Raw genomic sequence first — 18165 nt, 5'->3', positions numbered from 1 at the left:
GGTCCATCTGATTGCAGCATCCGGACCTTGTACTGTTGCCCACTTGCCTGCTTCGCCAAGAGCCGCTGAGGAATGAGCAGCCATCAAAGTGTATATATTCAGCTGGGCGGTAGTGGCACACACCTTTAGTCCCAGCGCTTAGGGGGCAGAGGCAGGCGGATCTCTGTGAGTTCAAAGCTAGCCTGGTCTACAGAGCGAGTTCCAAAATAGCCAGGGCTACACAGAGAAATCCTGTCTTGAAAAATAAAACAAAAAAAGTTTAATTTTTTTTCATATTCAATTCTATTTTTTAAAAAGTTTTAAAAGGCAGGTGATTTGAATAAATATTTTTGTCTCTTCCCCTACCCCCAGTGAAGTTTTTGTTCCCAAGAGCCAATTTGGTTTACCTCCTGAATTGAAGGTAACGTAGTGACTGTTTTAAAGCTTCCTGACCACTTGGGGGCAGCACCACGAAGTGCTGGTACTCTTTACTCTTCTTTGGAAAGGACCCAGCTGGAAGCCCTCCATGGTGGAGCACAGTATTCCCTCTATCCCATTTTTCTTTGGCTACATGGAATAGTGGTGAAGCTTTTCAGACCAGAAACTAAACAACCTCATGACTGCGTAAGGAAGTGATTTTAAATAAATTCATGAAGATGATGATGATGATAATTTGGGCTTTTATTTCCTTATCAATATGACAAAATGATAATCTGAGTGTACTATTGGGTGATTTTTTTTTTTTTATCCAGGAAAAATATCATTGTGTTTTACTGAGTTTGTTTAGATTGAAATTCATGTGTTCTTGCACTCAAGGGACAAAAGGTAGCCAGTATTCTTTTGCCTTATTGTTAATAAGGACCCATCCCCTTCTTCCCTCAAAAGTGATGGGTTGAACAGTAAATACATATTTATCTTAGTCCAAACCCTAGTGAATTCAGCCTTTGGTGTGGAATCCTGAAGTCTGGACAGGGACCCTGTGATATACTCAAAAGGGAATGGTCTTTGGGGTGGACAGGAGCTGGGGGCCTGTTTGTTGGCCAGCCATCCTGATTTGGTGAGTTCTAGATTCCATGAGAGATCCTGTTTCAGAAAATGAAGTGGAGAAAGCGTGAGGAAGACACCCAACATTTACACATCTGTACCCCACACAAAGAGTAGTAGCCACAAGCCAAAGAATCCCAGGCCTCGTACTTAGTGTGCGTGTGTATGTGTGCACACACACAAAATAATAATAAGTAAGAATGCATAAATAAAGTGGGTGCAATGCAAATAAATATCATCCAAACCAAAAGTTAGTTCTTTTAGGGACAGGGGGGAATTGACAGGGTCTAAAGGACAAGGCCAGAGGGTGGGTCGTGACACTGACTTTACTAGTGAGTGCTTGTGTTTGGAACCAGTGGGAGAGACGTGTTTGAGCTTCCTTGGCTCCTTGGAGAAGTAGGGGGGTCAGGGTACCCATGAGCTCAGATCCAGGAAGTGGGTTTTAATAAAACAGGGTGCTCAGTGAAATGTGCCTGGGCATTTCTGCCTAGCCACCAGGAGAAATAGAGTCTGTGTTGGGGACTGGGAAAGCAGAGCTGCAGGAAGGGCGGGCCAGCCAGCAGAGCAGTGTCTTCTCTCTCTGCAGCTCACACACAGTCAGAACAACTGTGAGGGGCTCTGCCACAGATGTGCCCCAGAAGACAGGCAGCTGAGTAGCTTTCAGTCTCTAGGATTACCTTCTCCTTGGGATTGATTTGTAATAGACGCTGCTCATGCATATCCTGACCTCACAGCAGCAAACCCAGCCCTCCTCCCTAGGCGGAGAGCATCTGTGAACGGTATGCAAACTGTGTTTAGCTTCTGTGTTTAGCATTTTGTTGAGTTCTCCCCCTTGAGGAAGTCTGACTAGCAACTCAGGTAGGGATGCCCACTCCGATTGTGGTGTTGGGGTGGAGACGGTTAGACCAGACTCGATGTTCGTCACATTGGGATAGATGGTCACGTTTCTTCATTTCATCTTTTTTTGTTTATGTTTTTGTTTTTTGTTTTTGTTTGAGACAGGGTTTCTCTGTGTAGTATTGGTGCCTGTCCTGGATCTCGCTCTGTAGACCACACTGGCCTTGAACTCACAGAGATCCGCCTGCCTCCGCCTCCCGAGTGCTCGGATTAAAGGCATGCGCCACCACCGCCCGGCTCTTCATTTCATCTTGAAGTTTACATTTATAAACTTGGCAGCTTCTCTTTGAGAGTCAATCTCTTTGCTTTCAAAGAAGAAGGTGGCTGCTTGTCTGCCCCACCTGGCCATGGAGACTGGTCTCTTAAACTGGTGCCCAACTTCGAGGGGACCTTGGGATGCATGGAGGGATGAGAGAAAATTCAGATCATCTCAGGATGGCAGCTCTCGTGGTCAAGAGCATCGCCATGCTATATGCTCTGTTTCATGCCTTGTGCTCATTAAAATAAGCACGTAATTGTTTGGGGGTCTTTTGGAGGGTTTTTTGTTGTTGTTGTTGTTGTTGGCTTGTATATATTTGTATATATAAGAGAGATTTTCTTCATACAACATATTCTGATTATGGTTTCCCCTCCTATACATCTTCCCAGATCCCTTCACCCACCCAAACCCCCACCCTTTCTTACTCTCATTAGAAACAAACAGGCATCTTTTTTTAAAAAAATGAAAATAAAAAAACAAAGATAGGCAAAACTAAAAAACAAACCTGAATAGAAGAAAATAAACAAATGAACAGAAAATTTTTTAAAAAGAGCCAAAGGAAGCCCAGCGGTGGTGGCACATGCCTTTAATCCCAGCACTCGGGAGGCAGAGCCAGGCGGATCTCTGTGAGTTCGAGGCCAGCCTGGGCTACCAAGTGAGTTCCAGGAAAGGCGCAAAGCTACACAGAGAAACCCTGTCTCGAAAAACCAAAAAAAAAAAAGAGCCAAAGGAAAAGCATAGGAAACATATAGATACAGAGACACACACCCAGAAATCCCATGAAGACACAAAAGTCAAAAACCATAATGTATAAGTAAAATATCTGTAAGGGGAAAAAAAGTCCAGACAAAACATTATGAGAGGAAAAAACCCTCCAAAAATACTCTTGAGTTCATTTTCTGTTGGCCATCTGCTGCACATAGTTCACGTTCTTCTATTGCCTCTGCTTAGGTACTTAATAATACCAGGTCTCACGGGTTCCATTTCTTACCATCGAAAACCAATCTGCCTTATCACAGGTCCTAGGAACTCAGAAGCCTTTGTGTTGTTGGTTAGCTCTGTAATTATGCCCCTGTATACTTCTTCTAAGGAGAATATCTGAGAGCACTACACTAGTTAAAGAAGGTCGCCCCCATGCTTTTCAAAACAGCAAAGGTACAAATCGTCGCAGCTACAAATCGTCGCAGTTTCGTCTCCCAACAGAAGAGGGTTTGCTGACTGACTTGGATGATCAGCCACAGTGAGGCAGATAATGCTGCGCGGAGCAGACCCTGTAGCTGCTGTATAGTTCCAAGTAACATGATGCAGATTGTCCCCCAACCGATGAGTCACTTTGTGTCGTCTGACTTCATCTTCCAGTGTTTTGCTGTGCGCTCTCTGGGCTGGGTAGAGATGGCAGAGGAGGACCTTGCCCCTGGGAAGAGCAGCGTTGCTGTCAACAACTGCATCCGGCAACTTTCCTACTGCAAAAATGACATCCGAGATACAGTCGGCATTTGGGGAGAGGTGAGTCACCCTGGGAACGGTCAGTGGCTACTTTCCTGTGTTCTGCCATGCTTCTTTAAGCACGGGGCTCTGTGAAGCCTTTTAGTGAGGGGCTTGATGTGTTTGCCAATGGCAAGGGACAAATACTGTAGGCATGATCATGATGCACCGGAGTATGGTTAACCCCACCACATGCCACTCAGGACCATGCCCCTATAGGAAAGAACGTTTCTCAGGCGCTCAGTTCCCTGACTCTCAGATCCTCAAAGGTCCATCAGTGAACTTTGACAGCTCAGAAGCCATCCCATGTTCATGTGCACAATGGAATGTCATCTATTAACCGTGTTCTGGGGGAACAACCCATGACTCTCACAGTGACCCTGATTCCCACATCTACTCGTGAATTCTGATGTCCTGCTCTATAATGTCACTAATTACCCTTCGCATACGTCTTCATTTGTAACCTGACAGTCCGTTGTACATGAGCTGTAGAATGGATGCCTACCATTTGTCTCACTTTTTATAAAATGAGTCTACTTTGAACTATTACTTGAGATCATGTCTGAGGGCTGGAGAGATGGCTCAGCTGTTAAAGGCTAGACTCACAACCAAGAAGATAAAAGAGATGATACCTGAATAGAAAGTGCCCCAGATTCACATTAAGATTACACCAAACAGGGCTGGAGAGATGGCTCAGGGGTTAAGAGCACTGACTGCTCTTCCAGAGGTCCTGAGTTCAATTCCCAGCAACCACATGGTGGCTCACAACCATCTGTAATGAGATCTGGCGCCCTCTTCCGGCCTGCAGTCATACATGTTGTATACATAATAAATAAATAAATCTTTAAAAAAAAATTGTCTTTAATTAGGGGCTGGAGAGATGGCTCAGAGGTTAAGAGCACTGGCTGTTCTACCAGAGGTCTTGAGTTCAATTCCCAGCAACCACATGGTGGCTCACAACCATCTATAATGAGATCTGCTGCCCTCTTCTGGCCTGCAGGCATACATGCAGACAGAGCACTGTATATAGCTAAATAAATCATAAAAATAAATAAAATAAAACTGTTATTTAAAAAAAAAAAAAAAAAAAGATTACACCAAACAGAGAAAGCCGTATCCGTGCCCTATGACCTGCAGAGCACATCAAGAGCATCTTAGATTGCGCTTGCCTGGGTCCTACCAGCAGAACATGGGTAGGAAACTTTGCTTTCAGACCGGACTGATGGCAACTCCACCATCGGTTTCTCCCAGCAGTGCATCATGACGAGAAGCGGGTCCCCAAGCCTCCCCACGGCAGTCTGTCCCAAGGGGGAGCCTTGCTATGGAGCTGGACTACATTGCCAACCAGACTCTCTAATCCCTGCATGGAGTAGGGAGAAGAAGAGTTTTCTCCCTTGCAAGAAAACCCCTTTGAGACTTTGCTCTCTCACATGCAGTCACCAAGGACCGACTCTGGCAATGAAGTGTGATCTCACAACACATTCTTGAAATTAAGCAGTCTTTGTTCTTCTCCAAATGTTAGCTTTCCCCGTGCTTAAGAAAATTTGCTGTGGTTCACACTAACGTGAACGGCAGACATTTGCAGATACCATAGGTTTGAGGCAGCAGGCCATCCATCGTTCAGGCTCTGGGGGAAGGCTTTGCACGAGTCTGTGCAAGTTACATTTTTGTTCGTGATTTTATCTGCAAATGGTTTGTCTGCTCTCGAGGGAAAGCTCTCAGTCACCGTGAATGCCAGCTGCAGACACTGGCCACTCTTAATCACTATCTGGCAGAGGCACTCCCTACCTGCCCCTGCCACCCCAAGCATCACAGCTCAATCATTCTAAGAACCTTTGACATCGTTCTCAAAAATTGTACCAAGAGCAACCCATCCATCCCTTTGGGATTGGAGCCCCACCAAGAGGCCTCGTGGTTCAACTCAGGCAGGCTTCCCTGGTTTCAGTGCGACGGCATCTGGGCTGCCTTCTTGAGAGACCATCTTTCAGCTGTATAGCAGATGGTTAATTGTTCCTTGAAAGTGTGCCTGAGGATTGTATGAGGAAAGGAGAAAGCTACATAAGCTTGCATTCCTGCCCTTAAAGAGCCAACCTGTATCAGGAGAAAGGACATGAATAAACCCTACAAATCCAAACTGCAGCACAAGAGTTGAAAAACCAGAGGTCTCCCTCTTAGTATGATGGTGACATCCATTACAGGCTCTCCGCATCAGATGTTGGGCAGGTATTTAGCGCTCAGTCCATGACTGCTAGTTAGAGATCATAAGCCAAGCTCTCACGGGGCAGTTGAGAGTTCTGTACACCTCAGACATTCAGTGTAATACTTGACGTTCAATAACCAAGCATAGGAAAGTGATGCTCGCCCTTTGCTGGCCACATCCTGTGGATACAGGATGGGAAAGTAGAGGAGATGGACATGGCTGTGGGTCAAGGAAGGAGCGTGTCCTTGTCATGAAGAATGAATGGTATGGGGTTGGGGGAAGCAGGTAGAGTTCATAAAAGAAGATTCTCTGGGGCATTCCTGTTAGTAATTTGCCTAGATCCACAAGTGTAAATAGTTAAAGGTAAGAGCTGGCTAGAAAGCAGGCTGGGACACATCAGATGTAAGGTCTCCATGTTTTCTTGTTGACTCCCAGGGCAAAGACATGTATCTGATTTTGGAAAATGACATGCTCAGCCTGGTGGACCCCATGGACCGCTCCGTGTTACACTCCCAGCCCATCGTGAGCATCCGCGTGTGGGGTGTGGGCCGAGACAATGGCCGGTGAGTGCCTGGGTTGGCACAACCCAACCTCCCTCAATATGAAGCCTAACAGAAACTGATTAGAGATGTAATAGACCAGAGTGAGTCTCTGCTCTGCTCCGCTGCCTCCCAAGATATCCAGGCTTTCCCTCCCTGGCTTCCATCCCTCAAACCTTGGTCAGCTCTGACTCCTGCCTTTGGGTCTACATTGTAAGCATTAAGCTTGGATGGAAAGGTGTCCTGGCAGCCGGGAGCCAAGGAATACCTCAGTCACACCACACAGCAGTCCTCACACAGGAGATTTACTGGGAGGGAAAAAAAACCAGGAGGGTGGCTGCCTCTGTTCAGGTGAGAAACAGCAGCAAACTGAACAGGACACAGGGCTTTATAGAGCTTCTTGGGAAGCGGGTGGAACTTTTCAGGGTGGGGATTGGTGCGATTTCACGTCCATTGATTGAACTTTTTACTCTACAGGATGGGGTCCAGCAGTTAGGGCAGTTAGAGTATTCTGTGGGTGGAACCTTACAGTTAGCGGTCCTCGGGGGAAGGGCATGGCCACTCGTGTGGCTAGGGGGCTTACATACATACTTCTCCTCTTTCATTTTACGAAGGTCCCTACATCAGACAATCCGCACCCCTTTATTTCTCCCTTCTCCACATTCTTATTCTAATCAATGTCGTTGAACTTGGTTGCATCCTGGCCACTTCAGGTTCACGCCACTAGTGACGTTTCTTCATAAGGGGCTTGTTTGAAAAGATGAGGTCACACACAAGCCTAAACCTTCAGTCTTTAAGTCAGGAGTATCAGCGGCTTGGGTTTGCCTAAAGTTTAACACTTGAAATGTTTAGTTTTAACAATTGCATTCCGTATGTGTTTTTATGATATTCTACTGAAAATGAGTTACCACAAGTACTGTGAGTCTTCTGTTCTCCAAGGTGACAGGAAACTGATGTTCTGATTTTCAAGCCCATGTCGTGCTAATAATTTTAGCAGCTGTTACCACTAGTGTCGTACTTGAACCCCACTGCAAAATAATTGGACGAAAGTACAATTCAGTTGACACTTAAGTTATAATCAGTGTTTGGCAATTCCCAGGGTGTAGGGGCGTCTTCTAGCTTCTTGGGTCAATCTGTTAGACATTTCAAGTATCATGGTTGAAAATGGACAAAAATGTTACAAAAGGAGATAGAAATCACAGTTATCAAAGGGATGGTTTTTCTCGACATTCTGGAGTGTTCATTGTTTGTGTGTTTGTAATTGGGTCACGCAGTCCTTTATAAGGGGAGGGTCTACCTTGTCTTAATACAGCCATGCTGTGTATGAAGCACCAGTGTGTTTGATTGTCCTTGACCAGTTCCACATCCTAAACCAGAAACGAAGGCTTCTGACTAAGTACTTGACCGTCAAAGACCAAGCATTTATGCTGGAACCAGATGTGAAAAAGGAGAATTCTCTGACTGCTGATTGGGCTAAACCTTCCTGGGAGCGTAGCACATCTCTGAGCTATCTATACCAGAGTGAGGAGCCCCAACAGCTGGAGCAGGTGCTTTAGGGTGAGCGAGTAGAAAGATGATTCATAGAGCCTGCCGTTCATTTGGAGTGCCGGAGTACTAGAGTGCTTGCCTTCCCGTTAGGGAATTACTGTTACAAAGAAACTCTGAGGTGGCCATTACTCATCTTTGAAAACATGTAGCCTTTGTAGAGGGCTCTTACATTCCTGATTCTGTCCTTCACGTCCATCTGTGCGGCAGGAGCCAAAGCCGGGACCATTATGTATTCCCACGACTAGAAATGTGTATTCAGGTCGGTTATTTGTTTGGGTTTTGTTCACAGTGTCCCTTGACTGAAGGCCCCAAGCACACCAAGCCAGTGCTCCACCACCGAGGCAGGTCCTCAGCCCGGTTACGTATATTTTGGTTTAGATTTTACCCATGCAAGTTTTCGGTCTACACTATGTCTTTAAAATAAGTCCAGTTGCTACCTGTGTGTGAGAGAATGTGATTTGGATTCTAGATGGTCAAATTGCTGAGGCTCTCTGCGCCTCGTTTTCTCCCCTCTGAGAAATGGAGACCCTGCCAGGGAACAACAGCATGCGTGTGCGTGCACCAACGCGTGTGTAGAATAATGGGCACAATCATGAAAACGTGCAAATGCTTAATGAATGTTTACTCTTGATTTTTTTTTTTTTTTAAGCAACGTGTACTTAACAGATCCATCTAATTACATGGCTTCCTTTTCAAGTCTCTGCAGTGGGGAAGGGTCAGACTTCTGGTGGCTTGGAGGAGAGTCGATCACAGGAGAGAGACGATAGGAAACCCTTGCAAACCCTGATAGCTTCAGTTTACCTGCAGAGCGGGAAGAGCCCCTCCTACCCCCATCCCCACCAAAGAGCCCAGCCGGTCCCCCTAGGCTGTCAGGACCTCAGGGTGTCTCTGTGGTTAGGGGTAGGGGGTGTCTTTGAGCCCTTTGGGACCTCAGGGTGTCTCTGTGGTTAGGGGTAGGGGGTGTCTTTGAGCCCTTTGGGACCTCAGGGTGTCTCTGTGGTTAGGGGTAGGGGGTGTCTTTGAGCCCTCTGGGAGCTGTTAGTAAAGAAGTAAGTTTGCCACTTAAAGGTTCTGTTTCTTCCCATTGGTCCCCAGAGCTTTCATGCCCTGGAAGGAGCCTTTGTATTCCAACTGTGTGTGTGTGTGTGTGTGTGTGTGTGTGTGTGTGTGTGTGTGTGTTTGTGTGTGTGTGTGTGTTTGTGTGTGTGTGTGTGTGTGTATTTAACTTTCCTTTGCTTTTGATTTTCTCTTTTTTTTTTCCTTAACAGCAATTTACAAGAGCAAATTCAATTTGTAATGCTGCAAAGGAAAAAGGTTTTCACTTTGCATGAATAAAACATAACAGTGTTTCATTTTGCCGGAGAAAACAAGGCCATTTCGCATTTTCTTTTGTACCGTGCCTTGCTGAGAAAACGGCCTCTCTTGGGGGGTTTCTTGAGGTGGTTAAAATGAGTAAGAAAAGTAGGTGTGCCAGACTGAAAGGGCCAAACCTTCCCCAATAACGGATTGCACCCCACTGAGCTGTGTAGCTTCAGAGTTTCTGAAAGTGTTCTGGGTTTAACATTGTCTTAAGGCCTTCCAGCGACTGTATCTCCTTGAAACTCCTCTGGTAGTAGTTTTACCTTGGGTGAAGTGGCAATCTGGGGGGTGGGGGGTGATGATACCCCATCTGCTGCCTTCCCAGGGCTGAGTTGGAAAGGCCTTTTATGAACGGGATGGGGAGTTGGGGTTGCCTCTGAGGTAGGCTCTGTGGCGTTTGCTCAGAGGGTTTCAGAGCTGGCTGCAGCTTGGTACTGACTGAGAGGCGTGCCTTCATGATGGGCGTTACGGTGTTTTGGAACCCGTTCCCTTGACTGCCTGGCACACCACACTTTGGCTCCTTTATTCACAGGGAGATAAATATTGAGAGACGGAGACTGGTAAGGAGTTTTAGAGGTAGTGTGTCTCCCCAAGGAGCACCTAGACTGATGTGCTGTGTCCCCACCACTGCGTTAAAGAGGGTGTCCTCAGTGTGTGGCTGGCACTGGGCTTTCAAGCTGGTGTTTTGTCCTCAGTCACTGAGACGCATGACCAGAGAACCACTTCTCCTTTGATCTCTCTGGGCCTGCCAGGCCACCATTCCACTCGTGGGTACGAGGAATGTCACTTCCTTGTTTCAAAGGCCTGTGTAGACTTTCAACTCAGAGTTTTTCACCACGGGGAGCAATTTTCTCCTCATTCTTTAATGAAAGTGTCAACCATAAACGGACCCGATTTCTCAACCTAAAGGGACTTTAGCAGAGACGACCCCCATTTTTGTTTTTTTGTTTTTGTTTCCAGTGACAGATATGAACCCATCTTCTAGGAAGGGGCACTGAGATCCTGTGTCCTTTGTCCAAAGGCAATAGCTAAGCCCTCTCATTTCCCATGAGGAGAAGGGGTAGATGGGTCTGTCAGGTTTCTCACTAGTGGGAAACTTTCACGTTGGTGTATCCGTAGTAAAAGGGTCTAGAGCATTTCATCCTGTGGGTGGCGACCCCTTTGGCAAACCTGTCTCCACAAATACTTATATCACAATTGATAACAGTAACAAAAGGACAGTTATGAAATGGCCAAGAAATAATTTTGTGATTGGGGAGTCACCACAGCATGAGGAACTGTGTTAAAGGTGAAAGGGAACAATGCCAGCTCAGGACCCCCAAGACCAAGTTCTCAGCACAAAGAAGATTTATTCCCCCTCCCCCAAGGGACAAAAGGCAGGGAATAAGAGACAAAGACAAGAGATAGAGGACAAGGGAGACGGGGAGACAGACATGGCCCTTAGGCAATTGGCGGTTTATAAAGGTACAAGGGAAAACCCTGTGTCAGGATGAGGTGTTTAATTTTAATTGGGCGTGTTAATTAGGTGAGCCAAAGGGGGCTTTTGATTGCTGGACTTCAATACTTTGATAGCTGGACCTTGGTAGTCAGCCTCAGGAGGAGGATGTGGCCAAGTAAGGGAACAGACCTTGGTGGCTAGCTTTAGGGATGTGATCTAACGGTTTTTAGAAAGGCAGAGGGAATGGGGGAAGGGCAAGGCCTGCCAGAGCCATGCCTGCCGTACTCAGGCTGGCTAGAGTCCCTTCAAAAGGGTCGAAGCATTAAGTCTAGAGTCTAGACTTCGGGTCTAGAGACACCTGGGAAACTGCTAAACAGAGTGGCAGGTCCTTTCACACTCTGGACCCTTTTCACTCTGACGCTTTGTACTGCAGTCTACACTGGAATACTCTGTGTCTATACTGGAATACTAGTCAGTTTTGTGTAGCTGTGATCAAGTGTCTCAGGTAATCATTTTTTTTAAAGGAAAAGGGTACTATGGTTCATGGTCGGTTAGCACCATTGCTTTTAGGACTATGGAAAGGTGGCTGTAAACCTTGAGGGAAACATGTGGTAGAGGGAGCTGTCTCCATCATCATGGCTGGGAAACCAGGAGGAGAAAGAAATGGGGGCCAGGGTCCCAGTGTCCCCATCAGGGTCATGTTCTTATATGACCAGAACACTTTCCTCTAGGCCTTACTTTGAGGACCAAGCCTTTGTATGTGGCGGGGGAGGTAGGGGAAGGCTAGAAGAGGGGGTATGGATATATACCGGTTTCCTTCATGGAAATACATTCACATGAAACAAACTTTGGAAAAGGCCGCTCAAGGTAGTAAACTCATTTGTTTAAATTAGTGGCAACGCTAAATTGCTAGGGTTTGTTTATTAAGAAAAATTTGATTGCATTCAGTAAATAATGACTGTAAGTGGAGACCCCATTGGGCCCACTCTAATGAAGATAAAATTTTTCCATAATTAATAGCAGCCATCAACAGCATTGTGTACATGTGCTTTTTAGTAACTGGTCCTCCCTTCTTACTCAGATTGAACGTGTACCCTGTGGAACTGTTTGAAGTGTGGTTTATAGGGCAGACCTCTTTTTAGAAAATGCTTTATGTAGCTCTTTTCTGATTTCAATGACTAATAAGATCTTTATGTGTCACAGGTCAGAGCCCTGTCTTGGAATGACTGCTCTCATGAGCATCTCTTGATGTTCTCTTCAAGGCCTTTGAGTTACCAGCAGCAATTCTTCTTTCTCTCTTTTCAGATAACTGGTATTGTTTCTGTTTCTCGGTGGTCCTGTGGGGGCCTTTGTTGACAGTGACAAATGAACTAGTACAGACTGAAGGAGACAGCTGCTTGTACAGTCTGTGACATTATGGGGGAGGTGCCAGTCAGGCTTCCATCACTGTCACAAAATACCCGAGATCGTCCCCTTTAAAGAGCGGAAAGGTTCACTTTTGCCTGAGATTATTTGGCCCTGTTGCTTTTACATAAGCCTTAGTTCCACATTCATGGAACAAACATGTGGCCTGGAAGCAAAGAGGGTGACGAGGAGCCAGGGTCTTAATATGCCTTTAAGAGCATGCCCCCAGTGACCTTTCGTCTTTCCAGTAGGCCCCACTCTTAAAGGTTCCACCACCTCCTACTTGTGCCGAGGGTGGAGTCCAAGCCCTTAGCGTAGGAGCCTTTGGGAGACATTTCGTATGCAAAATCCAGCACAGAGCCCTTGGGAGAGTTGTGTTAAGTGCATGGCTGTGGCTGTTCTGTTGTTTAGCTATACCACACTGTGTCACTCAGCATGCATATTGGGGGCAGGGTATCAGTCAGCTTTCAATCACTATGACAAAATACATGAGATAATTGCCTTTGAAAGGGGAAGAGTGCTGGGCAGTGGTGACACATGCCTTTAATCCCAGCACTCAGGAGTTGAGGAAGTTGTGAGCCACGTGATATAGGTACTGGGAAGCTAACTCAGATCCTCTGCAAGAGCAGTGTGTGCTCTTAACCACTGGGCCATCTGGTCTACCCTGACCCTACCCCACCTTTAGCTTTTTTTTTTTTTTTTTTTTTAGCTAATCTGAAAGTTTGTGTGTGTGTGTGTGTGTGTGTGTGTGTGTGTGTGTGTGTGTGTGTGTAGGTAGATAGATAGATAGATAGATAGATAGATAGATAGATAGATATTTTTGCTTGGCCATCATTGCTTCTCCTAGATGGAATTTGCTGGTTCTCCATATGGGAGACAGTTTCCTAATGCCATCCAGTTGAGGATTCTATGAGCCAGACAGTAATGAAAGATTGATGGAACCCCAGGCTCTGCTGATGAAAGTTTAATCTGGGGTGTCTGCTGCCATGCCTCAGGGAGAGAAGTCTTTGGAGAGAGAATAATAATTCTCCCCCTGTGCCACAGTATTATCGTGACCTCTAGAGTTAATATCTTTTTAATATGGCCTCATGATAAGCAGGGGCATCAGGATTTTCTTGGCCAGTCTACTGACTCACATTGTAGGTATAGTATAGCTCTTCACGAGTACCATCCTTGCCTCCCATTAATCACACTGAGGTGCTCGCTGCATTTGGAGCAGAGAATAACCTTTAAGGAAAGACATTGAAGTGATTGCCTAGAAAACTTGCCCTCAGAGAATTCAGGTGGGCATCTTCAATCACATCAGTCAGGTGGCACTGTCCCTGATGTTGACATAGAAGCCAAATCCTTGTGGGAAGTGCCTCATCCGTTTGGGTGGTTCTGGCTCTGCTCATTACGCAGTGTCCTTTGCAGGTTTTAGCACCAGCCAGGGGCCTCACCCTGCTGTTTCTAGAGGATGCACACAAATTCGAGGCTCCCTGAAAAATGTCCATCTTTCAAATCCTGAGTCCTGAGCCAAGTGATGAGTCAGCCTTTCTGGAAGCAGTAGGAAGGAGATATGATGTTCTTGCTTATGGCCATTTTCTGAACCAGTCTTCAAGGCACCATCTTGGAGCATTCCAAGGAGTAGTCTTGGTTGGAGCAGGGACTGAGCCACTCACATAGACATGGATGAGTGTTTTAAGAGCGGAGAAGGTTGGAGCTACTGTGAGCAGAGCAGAGCTCTGTCACGGCTCGTGTCCCAGACGCTCAGCTGGGAACTAGGTCCTGGAAGGGCTGTGCATGCCCTAAGCCTGGTGTTCATGCCAATGAATGTTCAGTCGCTGCTTTTCACAAACCACTTGTCACCTTGAATGCTTTGAACTCAAATGTAATCACCCTGAGATTGAATGCCTCCTATTGAATGCAGTGAGTGAAAACATGATCTGGCTGGGGAGCCTCTGAGGAAGAAGGGTTTGAGAGCCTCCGTTTGAGCTCAGAGAGAGAGAGGACCACTGTGAGCAATTGAGTTCTGGGAGCTAGAGCAGGTCAAGAGAAAGAACTGGAGTGGAAGTCCCATGTGCAAGCCAATCATGGTTCTTTGCTTGCACGGTTAGGGGCCCTTACTCGGTGTCCTGGTCTCTCCATCCCTCCATCTGCAGCGGAGATCATCCCTCTGGTAGCAGAAATGCAGAGGTGCTTTCCAACATGTGTTGTGCATTGCTCACTATGCTACTGTAGTAACATGGTAATCGTTCCTTGCCATATATATATATCATATGATATATATATATATATATGCTTATTAAATGACATATATCTTACAAAAGATAGGAGACGTTAGAGATGGTCCTATGGCTCAGTTGGTGCAGTGCTGACCTAGTGTGCACAAATCCCTGTGAGGAATCTCCAGCGGTGTAAATCAACTGGGGCGGACTATGCCTGCCATCCCAGCTCTGAGGAATGGCAGCAAGAAGGTTACAAGAAAGTTAGTTCAAAGCCACCCATAGCTTCAGAGAGAGCTTGTGGTCATCCTGGGGTCCATGAGACCCTGTGAAACCAACAGAGCCACATGTGGTGGTGCACATCTTAATCTCAGCATCGGGAGGCAGAGGCAGGCAGATTTTGTGGCTTTAAGGTTCACTTGTCTACATAGTGAGCTCCAGGCCAGCCAGAACTATATAATGTGACTCTGTCTCAGAAAAAAAATTTTTTTGGGAAAGAAATTTAACATGGTTGGTTAGCGTTATTCTGACCTTGACATTCTGTAAAGTTGTGACTTTCTGGTCCTCTGTGATGTGGCAAATGATCTGAAATCCCTTCATGGAGCTCCTCAGAGAAATCTGAAAGTTCTTAAAAAACCAGCATGTTTCAGAGCCCCCAGGATGGCATGGTATTTCCCTGAGTTTCTCAAGAAGCCAGGCTGGGTATGTAAGAATCAGAGCTGGTACTTGGAAGAGTTGGCTTTTGATAGAGAAAAGTGAGAATTTATGAATATTCTACCTTAAAGAATTCTCAGCCAATCACTTGCTGTCATCCATCACACTTAGGTCACCAAGGCCGGACTGCTTTCTGGCCCTTGTTTCTGGCCTCACTTTCCTCTGCAAGGACAAGAGAATCATGCCTTCACTCCCTCATAGTTCACAACCTTAGAATCCAGGTGCTGTGGGACATACATGAGCTACAAAGTTGGTGCTGAGAGGAAGTTAGCCTAAGTTGTTTACATAGAGATTAGATACAAATGGTGCTGAGAGGAAGTTAGCCTAAGTTGTGTATGCAGAGATTAGATACAAATGGTGTGGAGAGGAAGTTAACCTAAGTTGTTTACATAGAGATTAGATACAAATGGTGCCGAGAGGAGTTAGCTCAAGTTGTTTATGCTAAGATAAGCTACTAAGATCAGGAGATGATGTCAGGGCATAAACAACAAGGAAATGAGTATAGGGTGTCCTTTAAAATGATTGGTCGGTTCCATTACTCCCTCCTAGGCTTCTGAGGTTTTTGCTATAAAAGAGTTTATTGTTACTGCCTAACAATAAACGAGTTCTTGCTTGACTTGACTCCCCGCTGCATCTGATTGTCTCAGGGTAAGAGGAAGGTAGCGCACTTACCTTTCCTCGGTTCCAGGCCACTTCTTCACAGGTGAGAGAACCCTGGGAGGAAAGAGCCCAAGGGAAGGGCAAGTGGCCAGGAGTGGAAAGCCACCTATATGCCTTCCGGGTGGGGACCTGTGCTAGCACTTACGTCTCTCCACCCAGCACCTACCCAGCTTTGGCTTCTGGGGGTAGAGTAATAGCCAAAGCCGTGTTCAGGTCCAAGATCCGTCAGCTGGTGAATAGAGACATGAGTGTCCATCTGCTGATTCACACAGCAACATGCTGACTCTCAAAATAACCGTAGAAACAAGACCCCCATACACACCGAGGAAAGTAATACATACCGTATGGCTCTGTTAATATAAAATTCTTAGTGGGGGAAAAGGCAAGATGAACTACCCAGTGGTGACAGAGGATAGGGATTATAAAGGGACTAGAATAACCTTTGGGGAAAAAAAAGAATTTCGGGGAGTTAGAGGCATTTTCAATATTTTGATTGTAGGAATAGTAGATAGCGCAGGCTAGCTCAGAACTCATCCTCCTCCTGGAATTCATCACCTTCCTGCCTCAGCTTTCTAGAGTGCTAGGATTACAAGCACACACACCCATGCCTGCCAGCTGCTCGTTCCCCAAGGACCCTTCATGTAGCCTGCTTCCCTAGATTGCACATACCACGTGTCCTCCCCCCCCCCCAACACAGCAGCAGTGGAGGGACACTTTCCCTCGGCCCCGCTAAGGACAGTGTAAGTGTGTGTCTCTTCTTCTCACACGCAAACGGACTGTACAAGGATAGTTACTCTAAGGTCGTAGGAAGTCCTGTCTTCTTTAATACTTACTCATGATTTTTGTGTATTGCTCTTCAAGTTTCCTTGCCGTGACCTGTAAGGAGTTGCGTCTATGCTGTGACCCAGCCTTGCCATGACCTGTAAGGAGTTGAGTCTGTGCTGTGACCCAGCATTCTCCCCCTTTCCCTCTCCTCACGTGTAACCAACCAAACTTGAATACAGCAGCGCTTGCCCTCCAGGAGTGCTGGGGCTTGGGGTTTTGTTGTTCTTGTTTTTCTTGCTCGTCTGTCTAACTCATACCTGCTATTGGTAGCCACCGAGGAGTCACAGCTTGAAGAACACCAACTCCAGTCAACTTTCCTACGAAGTTTTTTGAGCTTGAGTATCATCCCTCTCAATATTGGTGCTTAAGGAAAAAAGGGCTCCTAGGCCCAAATGATTTTAGAAGCCACTGTATGCCGTGCCCTATTCTTGGGGAGAGCCCCAACATCTGCCTCAGTCTTTGAAGGCTCTGAGATGTCCTACACGTGATCTTTGTGAGCATCAGACACCTTTGGCTTCAGAACAGTGAACCACAAACTGATCCAGATTTCTGCTGGGTTAGAAAACACTAAAAACCATTGATTCTGCTCTAACTTAAACCTTCTGGTATGGTCACAAAGGAATATTGTTGAGACTCTGATCTGCTGGTACCTTGTCCCATGACTTTCTTGCAAAGCATTGCTTCTTCTTTTTTTTTTTTTTTTTTTTTTTGGCAAAGCGTTGCTTCTTAGCAACACAACTTTTATGAAGAAAGTCCCTACTTGGTTGATAACGTCATCACAGAAGATGTCCTTTCACATTGTAAAGTGGCCCTGGAACTGAAAACTTGGATGCACATTTCTTTGAAATGTTCTAGAAAACACTGTCTCTTAAAGAACTTGCATAGGAGAATTTGGTTATTAGTAAAAATTACGTAGTTTGTTATGTTTCCCTTTCTATGTGGAAGTTTCAAGTAGACTTCTCAGTCATAGGAGTTTTTGTGCCTGGAACCACAGACACGGCCATTTCCATGGGCCAGAAATGGTTGAATGGGTTTCCAACATTCACCCTTGTTGACTTTTTGAATTACTTCCTCTGCCTTCCTCTCAATTTTAAGTTTTTACTTTTTGAAAATGTGAAAACTTGATATAACACGTGCCTTTTATTGTAAGCCACTGATTCATTCTGGAAAGCAAGTGGAATATCAATTTTAATAAATAAACAGAGCATGGTTATAATGCCCCATCATCCAGTTTAAAGTACATCATCCAGGGGTGTTTCAGGTAGTTTCCTCTGACATGCCCATTTCCAGGTCGGGACGTGGAGAGCGTTCTGAAACAGGAGTGTCTTAGGGTATTCCTTTCTTCCCTGGAAAGTCCCCGAGTAGTAAAACGAACAGCAAAGGTAAAAAATACCTCCCTACAGCCAGTTAGTATTTATTGGCCAATCCAAGTGACACTTTTGGCTTTCTACGTGAATTAGAGAACAGTGAAGTGTGACAGAAGCCGGCCCCGCTCCAGAGGTGCTCGCCACTCCAGCTTCCGCTGCCACCAGGAATCCCATTTCAAAGATAAGCGGCGATTACTAAAAGCATTATATGTAACAGATGGAGGGAAATTTCTTAATATATTT

The 18165-nt window shown here is 45.8% G+C and overlaps 1 protein-coding gene across 6 annotated transcripts in view; it reads left to right on the top strand.

The window, feature by feature from the left end:
* The window catches only part of Apbb2 (amyloid beta precursor protein binding family B member 2), a 204690-nt gene that overhangs the window by 133925 nt on the left and 52600 nt on the right, over window positions 1–18165 (top strand). For all 6 annotated transcript variants that reach the window (XM_059275935.1, XM_059275934.1, XM_059275931.1 and 3 more), the window contains 2 exons: window positions 3539–3685; window positions 6300–6427. In XM_059275935.1, the coding sequence (XP_059131918.1) occupies window positions 3539–3685; window positions 6300–6427 (275 nt within the window). The remainder of the gene's footprint in view (window positions 1–3538; window positions 3686–6299; window positions 6428–18165) is intronic.

Source organism: Peromyscus eremicus, chromosome 10 (genome assembly GCF_949786415.1).
Source record: "Peromyscus eremicus chromosome 10, PerEre_H2_v1, whole genome shotgun sequence".
In the NCBI taxonomy this organism is placed as follows: Eukaryota; Metazoa; Chordata; class Mammalia; order Rodentia; family Cricetidae; genus Peromyscus; species Peromyscus eremicus.
The sequence above is the reverse complement of the archived record's forward strand: the minus strand, read 5'-3'. Positions and strand labels throughout refer to the sequence as shown.